This window comes from Oryza brachyantha, chromosome 1, assembly GCF_000231095.2.
Source record: "Oryza brachyantha chromosome 1, ObraRS2, whole genome shotgun sequence".
Classification (NCBI taxonomy): domain Eukaryota; kingdom Viridiplantae; phylum Streptophyta; class Magnoliopsida; order Poales; family Poaceae; genus Oryza; species Oryza brachyantha.
The window spans coordinates 32,208,331-32,226,643 of record NC_023163.2 but is presented as its reverse complement, the minus strand read 5'-3'; the positions used below and the strand labels follow the sequence as shown (position 1 = coordinate 32,226,643).

The following is an 18,313-nucleotide window of genomic DNA, read 5'->3' as shown; positions in this document are numbered from 1 at the left end:
TTTTCAGGAAATTAAAAAAATTAGTCACACGTAAAATACTATTCATGATTTATCATCTAATAAAAACAAAAATATCAATTACAAAAAAATTAAATAAGACGAAGAGTAAAAAATCATAGGTAAAAAGTAAAAAATTGATTTATTTTGGGACGGAGGGAGTACTTAAAAAAGCAGCATGCGGCCACTTATTCAAGCATAGTTTATGCGATCAGAAATCGTACTTATGTATATATAATATATAATCTTATCCTCTCTCAGACTCTCAGTCAACACCGGCGTGTAATACGAAATGAAATCGTGAGAAAGGCTGATCAATGAATGATTCAACGGTAGTACAAGATTTCCAACCATTTTGCTGACCAGCGAATCACACAAAACAGATACTTGGATTTAGTACACTGGGTCACTGAGCATGTGAAGTGCAGGACAGTGAGCAACAGAGGTGATAAGCTTCTTCCCAAGTTCGAGGAGCAAGAGATCCATGTCTATGGCTCGCTCCGTCCAACTGGCGGTGACCGCCGGCGATCAGGCCGCCGCCGACCCGGACAGTCTCCGGCTTCACCAGCTCGGCTACAAGCAGGAGCTCAAGCGTGGCCTCTCGTACGCACACAACACATTTGTTCAATTTTTGCAGAAATAATTAGCCTTCTTGCATCTGCAAATTAGTTCACTCTTTTTCACAATTAGATATAGTAGCTATCTTGATCGATTGATCTGCATACAGGGCTCTGTCCAACTTCGCCTTCTCCTTCGCCAACATCTCCGTGATGATGGGGGTGACGACGACGTACAACACCGGGCTGCGGTACGGCGGGCCGGTGTCCATGACGCTGGGATGGCTGGTGGTGGCGGTGTTCAACGGCTGCGTCGCCCTCTCCATGGCCGAGATCTGCTCTGCGTACCCGACCTCCGGCGGGCTGTACTACTGGAGCGCCAAGCTGGCCGGCAAGGAATGGGCTTCTCTAGCTTCTTGGGTCACTGGCTGGTAGGTGAGACGTGCATGACTATGCGTCAGAGGCGAAGTCATCTGAAAATATCGTCTGGGCCATTTCTATCGGCTATCGCATGGTATAAAAAAATATGGATTGAAATAGTATTTTTTAGAGGTTTTATGGACCGGCTCCGTCCCTGCTATGCGTTTGGAATTGATTACTGAGCGGACTATCATCTCCATCTTTTATTTTATGCTTATTGCTTATAAACCAAAATTTAATTTGTTAATTTTAATTTGAAATTAATTTGGGGGTTTTCACCGAGATTTATTTTCCAGCATTCACTTTTAGATAGCTAAAAGTATGTATACGAAAGTTTTATTCATAAGTTATTTTTCGTTTGTAAATATGTCATTTGGCAATCACACTCCCTATATTTTCACATATTATCTAGATGATTATATGGATAAATAATATTTTGAGAAAATACAATTAATAAATACTTTAACACATGTGGCATAACAATTGTAATAGAATAAAGTTTTTATTTTTTGAAAACATGGTTTTAATAATATGGATCAAATAATCTGTTTCACCTAATGCAAAAGTGTCGGATGCAATTCTTGTCTTGAGATTTTGTCTTTCCACTGTGTTCGACAGGTTCAACGTTGTGGGACAGGTACGCTAGCAGTTGCCAATTTGGATCATGGGGATTGTTTTCAGCTGCACCCTGTTATTCGTTGGCCCGTACTCCTGCTTACCCTCAACTTTTGTGGCAGTGGGCAGCTATCGCGAGCGTAGACTTCTCGCTGGCACAGCTGCTGCAAGTGATCATCTTGCTCAGCACCGGAGGAGCCAACGGCGGTGGATACATGGCTTCAAAGTACACCGTGTTGGCGATTTATGCAGTTATCCTAATCATGCATGGAATCATCAACAGCCTCCCTATCGAGTGGCTATCTTTGTTTGGCCATGTCGGAGCACTCTGGAATGCTGCAGGTATACACACACTGCATATGTACAGATGTGAGTGAGCTCTTTCGATTCTAGGCATCTGAAGTCTGAATTCTGAACACTCTGAATTTCTCTGTCTGAACAATGGCAGGTATCTTCGTGCTGACGATCTTGATTCCGGCGGTAGCAAAGAACAGGCCAAGCCTCGAGTTCGTGTTCACCCATCTCAACACGGACAACGGCATGGGGATCCATGACAAGGCCTATATCCTAGCCGTGGGCTTGCTGATGAGCCAGTACTCCGTTCTTGGCTACGATACATCCGCACACATGGTAAATCCGTCCTGATGTCCTGTCCTGTCAGGATTCAGACATCTGGATGAGCATAACCGAGTGTCAGCTGTGAATTGAGCTGATGATGTAATGCAGGTCGAGGAGACAAAGAATGCAGATCGGAGTGGGCCAATGGGGATCATCACGTCGGTCGTTCTGGCGACGGTGTTTGGGTGGATCTACCTGCTGGCTCTGACGTCCGTAGTGACAGACATCCCGTACCTGCTCAGCCCCGGCAACGACGCCGGCGGCTACGCCATCGCGCAAGCTCTGTACACCGCGTTCCACCGGCGGTACGGCAGCGGGGCGGGCGGCATCGCCTGCCTGGGAGCCGTCGCCGTCGCCGTCTTCCTCTGCGGTATCGCGTGCGTTACCAGCAATTCAAGGTACACTGTGTGAGTGACTGAGTGTGACTCACATCATACATCAATCCATATACCAGACTGATGGTTTCATGTGCTATATATACTTGTCGTGCAGGATGGCGTACGCCTTCTCGAGGGACGGCGCCATGCCGCTGTCGCGGGTGTGGTACCGGGTGAACAGGCACGAGGTGCCCCTCAACGTCGTCTGGCTCGGCGTCGCCGTGGCGTTCGTCATGGCTCTCACGGTGAGTTGCACGCGTTTCTGCCGCAGTAAATAAAATTTCTCTCGCTGTTCTGACAATATGGCTGTGTATCTTGGCAGTCGCTGGGGAGCCAGGTGGCGTTCCAGGCGATGGGGTCGATCGCGACGGTGGGGATGTACATCGCGTACGCGCTGCCGGTGTTCTTCCGCGTGACGACGGCTCGGCGATCGTTCGTGCCGGGGCCGTTCCACCTCGGCAGGTACGGCGTCGCTGTCGGCTGGGCCGGCGTCGTCTGGGTGGCCACCGTCACGGTGCTCTTCTCGCTGCCGGTGGCGTACCCGGTGGCCAACAAGGAGACGTTCAACTACACGCCGGTGGCCGTCGGCGGCGTGCTGCTGCTCAGCGTCGGCGCGTGGGTGCTGCGCGCTCGGTTCTGGTTCCAAGGGCCCGTCATCAATGTTGACATGCATTGCTGACGTGCATATGCTCTCGTTTTCGTGCTGTCAATGGAACCACACTTTTATTGTGTACTCTTTGAGCATTGTAATCCTACTATGCCAACATGTGTTACTTGCTATGATTTTTTTATTTTACGACATTAACTTGTAGAGCATCGTTTATCTTATTTAGTTTTTATACAAATATATAAAATTATAAATCATTCTTAAAAGTTTTGTAGAAATAAATTAAATTATAACAAAATAATTAGTAATAATATGAAACTATTAAATAAGACAAATAGTCAAACATGAAAAAAAATCAACGACGTAAAATAAAAAAAAACGGATGTAGTACACTGCAATTATAGTAAAGTTACCATGTATTACATATTAATTATACTATAATCACATTTTGAAGTTTTATAAAAAAATCTGTCGAATGTTGTATAGTTTATCCTTTCCTTTTTTTTATGGGAAAAAATAAAAAGGAAATGACTGACGTTTCATTAAAAAAAAAAGCTTTTTTAAATGGGCCGAGCCAGCATGGAGTAATGGGCCCACGTTTGCGAGTCTACCCGACAGTACAGCCCTCCTCGGCCCATTTCCATTGCCGCCGTCTTCTTCCCCCTCTCCCTTCTCGGCGGGCGGCGGCGGCGGCTACACGCGACTTCGTGTGTGGCGGCGCTCTTCGCTCGCGACCGCTCCGCCGGCCGCCGACCCTACGCGCATCCATGCGAGGTTTCCTAGCCTCCTCCGCTCTCCTCCGGAGATCCGCCTCCCGTGCCACCCTCTCCGGCGCGGGCTGCTGTAATGGCGCGACGTCCGTCTCCTCTCCTCCCGGCCGCTTTCCGCTTCAGGTACCAAAAATTCCCCACCTCTAAGGCCCCCACCCGCTTCCAGTTTGAGTTTGATTCAGAAGAGGGATCTCCAAAGTGTAGTGTTGATTGATTTGGCTGTTACACTAAACTGGCGGGAATTTGAAACCAAGGAGATTAAACGGAGCGCCAAATTACAACAGTTAAAAGGTTTCAGTTTAGTATTAGCCTTGCCCTTTTGTACCCCGAGGAGAGTATTACATCTGCATTTGACCTCGGAAGCTCCAGGTTTCTTCCAGTAAGTAGTGATGTGAATGGCATGAGGAGCAAATGAGCTTCGCGCGGTGTAGTATCGTGCTGCTCTGATGTTCAAGTGTTCCAACAAACGTTGGATTCCCCTTTTTTTTACCATTCCAACAAGAATATGGAATGTTAAGTTCATGTGAATTGAAAGTATTCCATGCCGACACAGATATGTTCCATTGAAACTGCTAATGAAAAGCTTATAATGTTCGTGGTTCACAGCTTGCCTCTGTTCTAACATTTAGATCTAGAATGCTTCATTTGCCAGAATTTATGATATACTCCTATATTCCTGTGTGTCAAATATTTGAACTATGGAGTAATATTGTCCACCTTCACTTCCCTGTGATTTGCTAGAATTGGAGAAATGGCAGATATTGTTGGTTTTTATCAAAAAGTTGTTCCATGTCAACCACAGGTATGCTCAATGTTTGCCTGATTGTTATTAATACTTAGTGTTTCTGCCATAAAAAGATTTCATTTCTTGTTTTTCCTTCTAATGGGATGACCTTTTCAGTTGATATGCAGTTAGACTTTGAGACCGATCCCCCACTTGATAGTGTAAAAGTTCTTGAGAAAGAGTCGACACTGAATGTCGCTGTCTCTCAACTTGCAAGTGATTTTGATAGAGAATCTAATTTAAGTTTGGGGCGGTTCTCCCGTACAAGGCGCATACCTGTCATTTCTACTGGTTCTCTTAAGCTTGACATTGCTCTCGGCATTGGTGGATTACCAAAGGTCATGATGTGCTTTCATATTGTTCAGATCTAGAATTCTAGATATTAGTATTCAGATGATATCATTACAGTCATCACTATATTGTTCCAAATCATATCCCTTGGCCCTAAATCGTATATTTCTGATATTACACATAAGGATCAAAGTTCAAATAAGTCTTCTGCGTGGTGTTACTGTACAGTTATGCAGTAATGTATCACTGTTCTCTATTTTGGTGCACTGGGAACTCAAAAGTCAAATGTTTCATGTGGGGCTTTTCATCAGTTAATGCTTGATTACCATTTTGTGGTAATCCAATGAAACTTTCATGATGCGTTGAACAGGTTATATGAGTGCCCAGTGCCCTCTACATTAGTTGGTAAAATACTACTCCCTCCGTTTCATAATGTAAGATGTTTGACTTTTTTGTTTGTAATATTTGACCATTTGTCTTATTCAAAAAATTATGGAAATATCATTTATTTTGCTTGTGACTTACTTTATCATCAAAAGAATTTTAAGCACGACTTGTCATTTTTTATATTTGTACTAAATTTTTGAATAAGACAAATGGTCAAAGGTTGCAACCAAAAAAGTCAAACACCTTACATTATAAAATAGAGGTAGTATTTGTTCTTGCCAGTAATTGATTTCTAGCAGGACAACAGATAATTCCATTTTAGAAATGGTATTTCTGATTAGAAAATATTTTTATATGTAGAACTGATGCTCATATATTGCTTAGTTGGCTTTTCTTCTGTCAATCGTGTCCATGTCTTCCAAGCTTTTGTTTTCTGGTTAGCGTATCTTGAGAGTTAAAACTGCAACCTTGAATGATATGATCAGTGAGTATAGCGGCATGCTATTTTGAACATTGCTTTTAGTTAAAGTGCTGTTTGAAAATTATTGGAGTTATTTAACAGGGTAGAATGGTTGAATTATTCGGAAAAGAGGCCTCTGGGAAGACAACACTTGCCCTTCATGTTGTCAAGGAAGCCCAAAAGAAAGGAGGTCTGTATTTGTTTTATTGTCCTTGTTGATTTTTTATTGGAATATACTTTCTGTTATATTTTGGACAATTTGCATTTGGCAAAATAAAACCATTCCAGCTATTTCGCCATTTAGCCATTTCTGAAGTGTATCTTGCCATCTTACTACTTCAGTTCAAGTTCTTTTTTCCAGTCATATATTGCGTTGTTGTTATCTTTCATGGCTATCTGTAGGGGAAGTTTGATCTTGAACATAACTAGGGAGTTCCCCTTTGGCAGGCTTTATTATCTCATCAGAACCATTAGTTATGATTGGTAATATTGTGTACTATGTGGCCTTACAAAATAAAGACTGTTAATCATTTTTGCCCTCTTTTTAGGGAAACGCTGTCCCTCTGAGTCTTTTTGTAGGTGTTGTAGAGCTATTGCCTACTTAGATATTTTCTAATTCAACACATTATCTGATTGGAATTGTTGCTGGAACTATTTGCAGGCTGTTGTGCTTATATTGATGCAGAAAATGCTTTTAACCCTTGTGTTGCCGAAGCCATTGGTGTAAATGTTGAAAAGCTCCTGATAGCCCAACCTGACTCTGCTGAAAATTCTTTAAGCATAGTGAACACTCTTGTTGGTGGATCAATTGATGTTGTTGTTGTTGATAGTGTATGTTATTTCCCTGTCATTTTGAATAAGATTATTCTCTTGTATTTAATTCATTGTTCACTTGTTCAAATATTTTGCATTCCCTACTACAATATACCTGATACTTGGATACGTAGTTATTAAATATGAAACTTGCAGCACTAATTCAATGTTAAAATAACGTTGTATTACAGATGGATAAGTTGTTAATGTGCACCTATGATCTTCATCATTTCTGATATTCTTTAGCACTGTCATGCTGTTAGGACATCCATGTCCTTTTATTTCCATTTCTCTAATATGTAATTGGTATTTGTGCTTTGTTATATATTTTCTTTACCTTGCTCTAACCGGACTTCTGATAGGTGGCAGCACTTATTCCCAAATGTGAACTTGAAGGTGAAATATACAGGAATTCTGAAGATGTGCAGTCCCGTTTGATGACTCGGGCACTTCGCAAAATTCAACATACACTAGGTCGCTCTGAAACAATAATTATCTTTGTTAATCAGGTTCGAAATGACTACTTCTGTTGCACTAACCAGGAAGGATAGTTCAATTTTGTTTGCTGCTGATGCTGCCTACCTTATTTGGAGCAACTGATTGCTGGTGTTTGTAGGTCAGAACAAAGTTGAGCTCGAATCAGACTCCTGGAATCTTCAAGGAGGTGGCTTGTGGCGGCAACGCATTAGGATTCTATGCTGCAGTCAGAATGAGGACGTCAAGAAGGGAATTGCGCTACAATGAAGCCCAGGTACTGTACATAGCTTTTCATGCTTCTCATTTTCCCTTCTCTTGTTTTCTCTCTAGGTGTACAGCATTTGTAACTATGCAATTTAAAAAAATCCTCCCTTTTCAGGCTACTGGCATTGGTATATCAGTGCAGATAATCAAGAACAAATTAGCTCCAGCAATTCTGAAGGAAGCTAGCATTGACATCAGATTTGGGAAGGGGATCTGCTACGAATCAGAAATTCTGGAGCTGGCTTCTTCCCTTGGGGTTATTGTGAAGGATGATTGTGGGTATTGGATCAATGGTGAGTACCTTGCAGATAAGAAAGAAGCTGAGAAATTCCTACGTGAAAATGCTGCGGTGGCAGATGAAATCTGTGATACCACGAGGAGCCAATTCTTCGAAAGGTGACAACCCGAAGGATTTATTCTGTTCATCTTGTCTACTAGCAAGCAGATGTGGAAATCAGAAGGAAATTACTTTGTACAGTTGGGGCATCATTGAAGAGTCTAAAAATATCATTTATTACTTGACATGCAGTTGAGGGATCTACAACCGATCAGAGAGGTTAATATTTTCTTGGCCTTGTAATCTTGATCCAATGATCCCATTATCAGGCAAAGAGCTAACTACTGTTATGCCATGAGGTATGGATGACTGCCCTATGAACCTGTTGTTTAGTAACACTATAGCTGGTGTATGTATTAATAGGATATTCTTTCAGCAGCGCGATTCGTGTTTCTTATTGTAATTTGACTAAATTTAAGCACATCGAGGGCCATTCCCTCGAATATGAATATGGACACTTGGTACAACAGTTAACTTTTCGAGTATTTTTTCTATCCTTGAGCAGGTATTATGAGATACCACTGTTTTCTATATAAAATTTGGTACCTTATAGTATCTAAGTTAACAAGAGGTATCAAATTTTACATAGAAAATAGTGATACCTTATGGTACCTCCTTAAGGATGGAAAAATTGCTCTAACTTTTCAAGGACCTCGTTTATTAAATTTGTATTCTATGCTGTGAAGTGCCGGGTAGTCCTGGAGTTCCAAATTAGCGTGTGCTGTGCAGGGTTCGCATTACCGCGGTAACCGCGCCCTCCGCCGAGGCACGGCTTCGGTAAGCTGCGGTAACCGAGTTTAAATTTGAGGAGATTTAAAAAAATTAAGAAAATTTAATAAAAAAATATATGTTGTATATGTTGATATATAGTGTAGTTTTGTCAAAGAAATTAATGAAAAAAATTATTCCCGGCATAATTAAAAATCATAAACGAGTATTCCAGGAAATAAAATTAAAAATAGCCTATTGCAAGTAATATTTTATAGGAAGATGGTCAAGAATATATTGTGTTGAGTCATTATTAATTTACACTAGACACTTGGGTACATAATGTTGAAATACAAATATACAATGATGGATATATGAAAAATATATATAGAGAAAAATTATACGTGCATTTTAGTACATAATAGTTTTATTTGTAATAATGAGTAGTAGGTATAGTTGTGACGCAGTAATCAAAATGAAGTTGTCATTACTTGTTATTGGAGTGAATTATTTGGTGAAGGGTGATATGCCGGTGTATGTTTGTATATTTTAATATCAAGAATTTAGAAAATGTCATGTGAAATTTTCTTGTTTCTCTATAACATGTCCTATTATCATAAATATAGTCACAAAATATTTTCCTATTTTTCATGTATTTTTTTAGATTTTTTAAAGTTTTTTTTGCATTTGACATCACATCTGCGGTCTCCTCGCGGTAACCGCGGTTTTGGCTAAAAAACCGCGCGGTCGGTAACCGTTGTTCTCATGTGTTGTTCCAGCAAGTAGTTACCGCGGTTTTCGCGGCTTACCGCGCGGTAACCATGGCAAACCGCGCAGTAAGTCGTGAAAACCGTACGAGTTTAAATTCAAATTTTTTGGATTCAAATTTATCACGGTCTTTGCGGTTACAGTGCGGGATCCGCGGGAGCGCGGTACCGCGGTTTTAGCGGCTTGCGCGGTAAGGAGAACCCTGGTGCTGTGTGCATTTTTGTGAAGGTTGGCATTGGAAGATTCTGGCCGGAACCGTCTAACAAGTCGCGCCTTGTTTTGACCTGAGCTCTGCAAGTATCAAGAGGTCTCTACTCTGCACTCACCCGCGTGAGACGGGGTTGGGTAACACAGGAGAATAAGATGCAGGAAGCTATAGAACAATCCCATTTATTGATCTTATACGGTTTGCACTTCAGATGAAACAATCGGTCAATCCCATATATGTTGATCTTCTTCAGTCTTCGCCTGGAAATTCAGAGCATCACGATAGCTAACAGCGTCACATTTTTGTACATCCAGATCGAGTGCAAAAGTATCAACCTGGATAGCAGCAGCAGATGATCATGCAAGGCATTGCTCCCGTGCTTGTCGTGACATTGGCCATCGCAGTATATTCCAATGCTACGAGGAAGTTTTTGACTTTTATACCCATGTTTAACTATTTATCTTATTTATTATTTATTTTACTATAATTTAGTTTATCACTAAAGACACTTTAAATGTATTTATATTTTTGCATATTTGTTAAATCATTTTATCTGTTATTAAAGGATTAGTTCACTCGCAGGAGATTTTTAGAATTAAGGTGTATTTGGTTCTAAGGTTTAGCTATGATAAACTAGAGTATGCCAAAAACATACTCTACTAGCCAAGATGTGTAGCAGGATCCAAATTGGAGATTTTGGCCGTAGTTATTGCATACCTTGACCCCATAGTACGTGGAGATTTGCTCAGAATTTCGTCCTAGATTTGTTCTAGTTCATAGGAATAACTTTGATAACTCATGGTAATACGGGCTTAAAGTATTATCGTTAACAGTGCTACAAGCCTACAAGCTAAGATGTTATTTTCTCTATTTGTGGTTTTTCATATTATTTTGGATGAGTGTCAGTTTTTTTCCCTAGACCCTAGCACATAGTATTTCCCGTCCTCTTCTGAATCCTAATTTGTAGGAGCTGGAAGTTTCTCTGTTTCTCGCCGCCGTCGCCGCAGCATCCGTCTGAACTCTAGCCAACCTCGACGCCGTCAGCCTCAACCGCCCCAGCAGAAGCCTCGAGCACCTCCTCGACCCGCCCTTCTTCAACTGCACGGACGCCGAGATCGTCCTCGCCACTAGAGGCGGCGGGGACCCCGGCGGCGCAGCCGTCGGCGTCCCTTCTTCTACGACCATCTCTTCCGCTCCCGCCGCCGCCTCCGCGAGAAACCGAAGCTGAAGCTCGACGGGCTAGTCCCCAACGGGCGCCACATCGGGCGAGATGCCCTCGTCGCCGTTCTTGGGTGCCTGTATAGTGGCCGCCTCCGGTCAGCACCCCCTGAGGCGGCCGTCTGCTTGGATGACGGCGTCGACGGGTGCACCCACGACGCGTGCCGGCCGGCGATTGACGTCGTTGCCGAGTCCTCGTATGACGCCTCCGGCTTCCGGATCTCCGGGCTTGTCTCCCTCTTCCAGGTAACATCTTTGCACTCATGGTACTCAAGCAACTTCACTTTAGAAAAAAAATTGCAGGATGGTGTATAAATTGGCTGTAAATTAGTATCTGAATTTGCAAACAATTCATCGACCGAGTTGCTGGGCACTAACAAAGATAAATATCTAGTATATGTATTTGTTGCAAACAATTCATCATTCTGTTGAATGAGTAGCTTAGTAGCACAGATAAACATGAATCCTAAAATCGAACTATGGGGTTCTTATGTCGCAGCGTTGACTATCTGATTTCGTGATCAAACCCTAGCTGCGAGCAACCGTGCGGCGAGAGATAGAGAGGCTTCCAGCTCCTGCACATTACCATCCAGAAGAGGACAAGAAATATGTGCCAGGGGCATTTTAGTCCGAAAAAAACTGACATCCATCCAAAACAATATGAAAAACCCATAAATGGAGAAAATGACATATCCGGTTTTAGCACTCTATTAATGGTGACATTTTATTGAAGCCCATATTAATGATGGTATTCTAGCAAAATCACGAGTTATCGATGCTAAATATGCACATAAGATTCTGTATTTTTCTTCAATCGCAAGAAAATTGGCGCTTTCTTGGTTTCCCGAGTACTTCACTACATTACAATAGTAAGGAGGAAATTTCGTCATTAATTCCTTTGCTCTCCCAAATTTATCATATTTGTTTTAATGTGACGCGCTCAACTTAACCTGATTGCTTAAGATTTGACTTGATTTATATATTATTAATTATTCACAGAATCCTTTTCAGCAGATTCCTAGTTATTATGTAAATTCTATGTTGTTTATGGAGATCTCTTCTAGCACACAGGAGAACTATGTGTTTCCTTTCTTGAAATGTTTCATTCAGTTTACTGCACTGAAACACTTGTTTTGCTCAGTTTTTTTAAGGTCAGCAGATTATCATCGCAACATGAGACAAAGTCCTGTTCAGTAAGGCTGTCAGATAATGTGACACACCGAATAGAAGCTACAGGAGGACACATCCTTCCAGCTACAACTGATCACGTCATGAAGGCAATTGACTCCATTAACAGGGGGCAAGTGATTGCGGTGCCCACCGATACGATATATGGTTTTGCTTGTGATGCATGGTTAGTGTTTCTCAAAGTACATTTTGTGCCAATAATTTTAATCTGCTCACTTGGTTCATTGTCTTATTTTTCCCGTGTTAACTCCAATTCTTAGCACCTTCTGCAATGATGTGATTAGATGTCTAACACAGCCAACCCCTTAAAAGAAACTCTGACCAGTAAATCTAGATTCTAGTTATGATGAGTTTGCATGTAACGGAAATATTCACAAAGAGTTTGGAAACCTTCACCAGTTACTATTGAACCTCACTTTCATTTAGAGTTGGAATCAATGTTTTGTAACTTTCATCATTTTAAGCTATGGCTTCCGTTTTGGAGATTCTCTAACCTGTTGGCTGCATTCATCATTGGCTCTTTTTTAAATGGGCCTCTTCAATTTTCATGACAGCTCTGCAGAAGCAGTTAATCGAATATATGAGATAAAAGGACGCGTACAGACGCGGCCTCTTGCAATTTGTGTTGCTGATGTCCCAGATATATCACGTTTTGCTGTTGTGGATCATCTACCCCATGGTTTGCTTGATAGTCTACTTCCTGGGCCTGTCACGGTTGTTTTAAAACGAGGTATGGATACCACCCTATTCTTCAAAACTGCTAGCTTGCATATTTCTTAACCAGCATAATATGTCGAGTAAACCCTTCATTTGTTTACATGTAGGTAACAACAGTATATTAGAGAGATCTCTTAATCCTGGCTTGGAAAGCATTGGAGTTCGTGTGCCAGATTTTGATTTTATTCGAGCCATTTCCAGTGGTGCTGGAAGTGCGCTTGCACTTACCAGCGCCAACTTAAGCGGGCGACCTAGCAGTGTCAATGTCAAAGATTTTGAGGATCTTTGGCCACATTGTTCATATGTCTTTGATGGTGGAATCCTTCCTTCTGGGCGTGCTGGTTCAACAATTGTGGACCTAATAACACCAGGATTATACGAGATACTTAGAGATGGAAGGTAAGAACAATAATAGTGATGTCAATTATTCAAAATTCCGTTTCCAATCTCTCAAAAATTGAGAGATGTATCTGTTTTTTACACAATATACTGATGGATACAAATATGCAGTTCAAGGCAGGAAACGGCTGCAGTGCTTGGCAAATTTGGATTTGTTGAATCTTCGTGACAACTTGTTGACTTGATAAAGTTGGTACCATCAAATGGTCAACTAGTTCACTTGTCATTTATCTCACTTCTTGGTTAGTTAGCTACTTGTGATGTAGCAGAGTATAGGATGTTGGTTTGTGTTTACCGTCCAAGTTCCAATGATACGACAAAGAGCTTTTTTCTCATCCTTGTGGAGTTACTATGATGTACCACTTTTTTCTATGTAAATTTTGGAAAAAAATAGTACCTCTTGGTACCTCATCCAGAATGGTAAAAATGCTCTACAACAAACCTTCTGAAATCTTTCAGCGAGAAGCTCCTCGCGGGGCGACGTCGTCCAGCTCTACAAGTCCAACGGCATCACCGCCATGCACATCTACTCCGCCGACCGCGAAGCCCTCGACGCCCTGCGCGGCTCCGGCATCGATCTTGCCCTCGACGTCGGCGACCAGAACCAAGTCCGCCAGCTCGCGGCCAACGCGGATTCCTGGGTCAAGGACAACGTCCATGGCTACTACCCGGACGTCAAGATCAAGTACATCGTCGTCGGCAACGAGCTCACCGGCACCGGCGACGTGGGGAGCATCCTCCCGGCCATGCAGAACGTCCAGGCAGCCCTCGCCGGCAGCGTCAAGGTATCCACGGCCATCAAGATGGACACGCTCGCCGCGTCCTCGCCGCCCTCCGCCGGCGTGTTCAGCAACCCGTCCGTCATGGAGCCCATCGTCAAGTTCCTCGCCGACAACGGCGCGCCGCTCCTCGCCAACGTGTACCCCTACTTCGCCTACAGGGACAGCCAGCCAGGGCATCGACCTCAGCTACGCGCGCTCTTCCAGCCGAGCTCGACGACGGTGAGCGACCCCAACGGGCTAAGCTACACAAACCTCTTCGACGCCGTCCGCGCCGCGGTGGAGCAGGTGGTGAGCGGTGGGAGCAGTGTGGACATCGTCGTGTCGGAGAGCGGGTGGCCGTCGGCCGACGGGGAGGGCGCGACGGTGGAGAACGCGCGAGCGTACAACCAGAACCTGATCAACCACGTGGGCCAAGGGACGCCCAAGAAGCCCGGGCGGCTGGAGACGTACGTGTTCGCCATGTTCAACGAGAACCGGAAGCTCCGCGACGCCACCGAGAAGAAGTTTGGGCTGTTCAATCCGGATAAGTCACCGGTTTACCCAATTACTTTCTCATGAAATTCATTTGTGCGTCATATCGTGTTCTCAGATCTTAATTTAGTGCTTATGAATGAATAAAATTCTGTTTGAAATCCTTGTACGTGTCAGATATAGGTTGAACATGAACTCTCTAGCTGGGCCAGGTTTCCCAAACCATCTCAACCCGCATAGTTAACATGATGGTAATGGTAATATCGCGTAATTTCACTGAATTGAAATAAGGTGAGTAAAATAATTTAAGTTTTGATAAATTTTATACAGTTATTTCTCAAATGGGAAGAAACCTGAGTTAGGTCACTCACACACATACTGTACAACCACATGTTTGTAAAAAACTCGGTACCTTAGTACTAGAAGGTATCAAATTTTACACTAAAATTTTGGTACCTCCCGATATCTACTCAAGAACTATAAAATCGCTCTTTAATTTTCTATAGAACATTTTCATATCATAGCATATAGACAACTCAAACACCAGATTATCTGTTTATATATCTTAGATAGACTCATATAACTAATCATTCAATTATACAGACAACATGTACAATGGTATTAAGGTATTTTGTAGACCGTTCGTAAACATGCGGTAATTTCTTTTCCCTTTCTCCCCTTTTTTCCGCACATAACAAATTATACGGTGACAGTTCATTTGATGTACTTTTTACCGTGAGATGGGCACTGACATGTGGGCCACATACCTTGTAGACATACATGTTAGTGACCACGTCATAGGAATACAGTCTCAATACCAAATTATACATGTCATCTTCTTGTAGACGCTAATGTCACGTCATTATTCACGTGTTATACTTTGGTAACTTTCGATAAATGTAAGTAAGTTCCCAAAAATGGCAAAATAAAGGAAAAAGAAAAACCTAAAACAGTGTGATCATGGCATGTTGCCTTGTGACAATTTGTTTCCAAAAGCTTGAATCACGTGACATTATGTCCAACAATAAGGGTTGAAGATTCTGTCCATTACAATGCTTTCAATAAGGAAATATGTCCAATGATATTGTTCGATGCGATAAAAAATGTCTATTCCTATGCGATTTAAAAGGTCCATTAGTGATCATTGTCCTATATAATTAACTCAAATACAACACATTTAATAAAAAATATCGCTGCTGTCAGATCCGTCTGAGTACTAGGTTAGGGTTTACATCCCGTAGCACATATCATCGTTCGAACGAAAACAGGGCCCACTAACTCTATTTCTATTTTTATATTCATCCTATAGAATTATTTGTATGTGTCAACTGTAAATTAATTATCCAATCCGCAAATTTTGGCATGTGTCAACTGTAAATTAATTATCCCATCCGCAGTTTCTGGAAAGTTCTCTGCTGAGAGCAATACATTCTTCTTCTTCACTATCAAAACTGACAAGTTCCGCCGTTGAATTTTAAATTATGAGGTGGCACTACTCAAAGTGGCAACTTTCCAGGTACCACATACACAAGATTAATTCACCAGCCAATTTACATATCAAGGAAAAATCAAAATAAACCGGTTTACACAATCCGAATAAAGCAATTATGAATTCAAAATCACAAATCAGCTGAAACACATTTATGGCTTGACAAATCAGGAATTTGGATATCCTGGAACCTATTCACACGTACTCATCTACATGCGTATTGGAACCTATTCACACACTCATCTACTGATCCACATCCTGATTACAAGTATAAATCAAGTTGATCTGCTTTGAACTCTGCAAATTACCTGCAAGATTCAGAAACAAGAGTGACCTAGTAGGTACTCCAGGTACAGAAATACGCTACATTTGTTAGATCTCTCTAAGGTTTGAGGCAACAGGATGGCGATCATACGAGGTTTCACTCTGGTGCTTGCAGTTGCATTGCTTCTTGGAGTTTTTATCTCCATTCCTGTAGGTACGTGATTGGTGTATGCGTTCTGTTTTGAAACAGACGAATTTTGAAGGATTTTCATTGGTATCGAACTGTTTCCGCGTAGAATTTCTGTAAAGTTTGTTTTTTTCTGTGTAACAGTAGGAGAATAGAAGATTCATAGCCTCGTCTTTTCGCTTCTACTTATGTTTATAAGCCAAAATTTAAATTCTGATTCGTTTGGGGTTTTCTGATTCGTTTTGGAATGAAAAACACGTGTGGTGCAGGTGTGCAATCCGTGGGTGTGTGCTACGGCATGATCGGCAACAACCTGCCGTCGAAGAGCGACGTGGTGCAGCTCTACAAATCCAATGGCATCACCGACATGCGCATCTACTTGCCCGACGTCGAGGCCATCGGCGCCCTGCGCGGCTCAAACATCGGCCTCATCGTCGGCGTCGCCAACGAGAACCTCATCGACCTCGCCGCCAACCCGGCATCCGCGGTGTCCTGGGTCGCGGCCAACGTCAAGCCGTTCTTCCCGGCGGTGAACATCAAGTACATCGCCGTCGGCAACGAGATCACCGGCGAGCCCACGCAGAGCATCCTCCCGGCCATGAAGAACCTCAACGCCGCCCTGGCCGCCGCCGGCATCGCCGGCATCAAGGTGTCCACCGCGGTGAGGCTGGACGCCGTCGCCAACACGTTCCCGCCCTCGGCCGGCGTGTTCGCGCAGCCCTACATGGCGGCCGTCGCCCAGTTCTTGGCGAGCACCGGCGCGCCGCTGCTGGCCAACGTCTACCCCTACTTCGCCTACATCGCCAACACGAAGGACATCAGCCTCGGGTACGCCACGTTCCAGCCGGGCACGAGGGTGCCCGACCCCAGCACCGGCCTGGTCTACACCAACCTGTTCGACGCCATGGTCGACGCCGTCTACGCCGCGCTGGCCAAGGCCGGCGCGGCGAGCGTCCGCGTCGTGGTGTCGGAGAGCGGGTGGCCGTCGGCCGGTGGCGACGCGGCCACGACCGAGAACGCGCGCACGTACGTGCAGAACCTGATCAACCACGCCAAGCAAGGGACGCCGAGGCGGCCCGGGGCGATCGAGACGTACGTGTTCGCCATGTTCAACGAGAACGAGAAGCCGGGGCAACCCACGGAGCAAAATTTCGGGCTCTTCTACCCTAGCAAGGCACCGGTGTATCCTATCAATTTCCACTGAAACATTTCATTCATCAGTGCCAGATCCGTACGATTGTGTGGGTTGTATTAGGCAAACATTGTATTAGGATCTGATTAATGATTGACTGATCCACATGATTAGTAAAATACTATCTCATCAAAAGTGGGGAAAAAACACACCTTGCTATTGGGCATACAGATTTCAAATCTTTTTATATATGCTTTGATTTAATTCGAGGTACTCTTTGCCGTAGAAATTCGATGAGACCAGGGGTGTAAATGGATTACATAGTAATTCCAATTCGATCCGATCTAAATACGATAAAAGTAAGAATATGGTAAGTAGCTGATAAAATCCTAATATCAAATGAATGTAAATTAGGATAAGATATTCCTAAAATCCGACGAAGCACTGTTGGGATCATCCAATTCTCTAGGCCATATCACCACAAAGCATACACCATCGTAGTATAATCTCAATTAGGGCTTGTTGGTACAGAGCCCCTTTACCCATTCGCCCGAATATACCCCGAGGGCATGTTTACATTGGTAGCATGTTCGGGACAAGTTGCCTCAAGAGCATGTTGAAGCACCGTGCCTCGATGGCATATTGAAGCATTGTGCCGCAGGAGTGCTCTAGGGACATGGGTGTTATGTGTGTTTGTGTGTGTGTCAAAGTGCCTTGTATATCAAAGTAGAGATAGCAATATCCTCACGGGAAGACTCGAATAAGACTGGAGGAAACGGCTATTGTAAAATTTTTACTAGTTTAAATTGTTATTAGAAAATTGCATTAGAACTATCATTAGAATGACATCTTTGCAAAATATTTGCAAATGTCAAGTGGTTTATATTCTTTTTTAAAAAAATCAAAACTTTCTTGTGAAATTAGAGCATAATTGGGCTCATTGTTCGATGATAAGTTATGTTTGTAGTCTTTGTTCTCTTGTTTATATATGTACATACTATCCGTTAA

The 18,313-nt window shown here is 43.0% G+C and overlaps 5 protein-coding genes across 5 annotated transcripts; all 5 read left to right on the top strand.

Annotated features, from left to right (window-relative positions):
• The first annotated feature begins 481 nt into the window (after positions 1–481).
• LOC102705768 (amino-acid permease BAT1 homolog) lies at positions 482–3,390 on the top strand. The gene is made up of 8 exons (XM_006645257.3): positions 482–600; positions 725–985; positions 1,593–1,611; positions 1,712–1,931; positions 2,038–2,219; positions 2,316–2,605; positions 2,700–2,829; positions 2,907–3,390. The coding sequence occupies exons 1-8, from the start codon at positions 482–484 to the stop codon at positions 3,261–3,263; spliced, it is 1,578 nt and encodes a 525-aa protein (XP_006645320.2). The 3' UTR covers positions 3,264–3,390.
• Positions 3,391–3,881: 491 nt separating this feature from the next.
• Positions 3,882–8,248, top strand: LOC102705483 (DNA repair protein recA homolog 2, mitochondrial). Its single transcript, XM_006645256.3, has 8 exons — positions 3,882–4,084; positions 4,703–4,763; positions 4,863–5,083; positions 5,986–6,073; positions 6,545–6,714; positions 7,059–7,205; positions 7,313–7,447; positions 7,553–8,248. Exons 1-8 carry the CDS (start codon positions 3,959–3,961, stop codon positions 7,835–7,837), a joined length of 1,233 nt encoding a protein of 410 aa, XP_006645319.2. The 5' UTR covers positions 3,882–3,958; the 3' UTR covers positions 7,838–8,248.
• Positions 8,249–10,412: 2,164 nt separating this feature from the next.
• On the top strand, positions 10,413–13,420 carry LOC102705207 (yrdC domain-containing protein, mitochondrial-like). Its single transcript, XM_006645255.3, has 5 exons — positions 10,413–10,922; positions 11,818–12,030; positions 12,419–12,594; positions 12,689–12,980; positions 13,092–13,420. The coding sequence occupies exons 1-5, from the start codon at positions 10,729–10,731 to the stop codon at positions 13,147–13,149; spliced, it is 933 nt and encodes a 310-aa protein (XP_006645318.3). The 5' UTR covers positions 10,413–10,728; the 3' UTR covers positions 13,150–13,420.
• Positions 13,421–13,456: 36 nt separating this feature from the next.
• LOC102705039 (glucan endo-1,3-beta-glucosidase GV-like) lies at positions 13,457–14,357 on the top strand. The gene has a single exon (XM_015835445.2). The coding sequence runs from the start codon at positions 13,499–13,501 to the stop codon at positions 14,318–14,320; it is 822 nt and encodes a 273-aa protein (XP_015690931.2). The 5' UTR covers positions 13,457–13,498; the 3' UTR covers positions 14,321–14,357.
• Positions 14,358–16,124: 1,767 nt separating this feature from the next.
• LOC102704930 (glucan endo-1,3-beta-glucosidase GII-like) lies at positions 16,125–17,526 on the top strand. The gene is made up of 2 exons (XM_006645254.2): positions 16,125–16,200; positions 16,443–17,526. Exons 1-2 carry the CDS (start codon positions 16,125–16,127, stop codon positions 17,375–17,377), a joined length of 1,011 nt encoding a protein of 336 aa, XP_006645317.1. The 3' UTR covers positions 17,378–17,526.
• Positions 17,527–18,313: the final 787 nt, after the last annotated feature.

What these genes read in the sequence shown, in the direction of transcription:
- LOC102705768 (XM_006645257.3), top strand. Translation starts at nt 482, where the DNA reads ATGTCTATGGCTCGCTCCGTCCAACTGGCGGTGACCGCCGGCGATCAG. An exon ending in TGCGTTACCAGCAATTCAAG is followed by an intron (nt 2,606 to 2,699) that starts GTACACTGTGTG and finishes CTTGTCGTGCAG; the next exon opens with GATGGCGTACGCCTTCTCGA. An exon ending in CGTTCGTCATGGCTCTCACG is followed by an intron (nt 2,830 to 2,906) that starts GTGAGTTGCACG and finishes GTATCTTGGCAG; the next exon opens with TCGCTGGGGAGCCAGGTGGC.
- LOC102705483 (XM_006645256.3), top strand. Translation starts at nt 3,959, where the DNA reads ATGCGAGGTTTCCTAGCCTCCTCCGCTCTCCTCCGGAGATCCGCCTCC. An exon ending in CCGGCCGCTTTCCGCTTCAG is followed by an intron (nt 4,085 to 4,702) that starts GTACCAAAAATT and finishes GTGATTTGCTAG; the next exon opens with AATTGGAGAAATGGCAGATA. An exon ending in TGCGCTACAATGAAGCCCAG is followed by an intron (nt 7,448 to 7,552) that starts GTACTGTACATA and finishes CTCCCTTTTCAG; the next exon opens with GCTACTGGCATTGGTATATC.
- LOC102705207 (XM_006645255.3), top strand. Translation starts at nt 10,729, where the DNA reads ATGCCCTCGTCGCCGTTCTTGGGTGCCTGTATAGTGGCCGCCTCCGGT. An exon ending in GGTTTTGCTTGTGATGCATG is followed by an intron (nt 12,031 to 12,418) that starts GTTAGTGTTTCT and finishes TTTTCATGACAG; the next exon opens with CTCTGCAGAAGCAGTTAATC. An exon ending in CACGGTTGTTTTAAAACGAG is followed by an intron (nt 12,595 to 12,688) that starts GTATGGATACCA and finishes GTTTACATGTAG; the next exon opens with GTAACAACAGTATATTAGAG.
- LOC102705039 (XM_015835445.2), top strand. Translation starts at nt 13,499, where the DNA reads ATGCACATCTACTCCGCCGACCGCGAAGCCCTCGACGCCCTGCGCGGC.
- LOC102704930 (XM_006645254.2), top strand. Translation starts at nt 16,125, where the DNA reads ATGGCGATCATACGAGGTTTCACTCTGGTGCTTGCAGTTGCATTGCTT. An exon ending in TTTTATCTCCATTCCTGTAG is followed by an intron (nt 16,201 to 16,442) that starts GTACGTGATTGG and finishes CGTGTGGTGCAG; the next exon opens with GTGTGCAATCCGTGGGTGTG.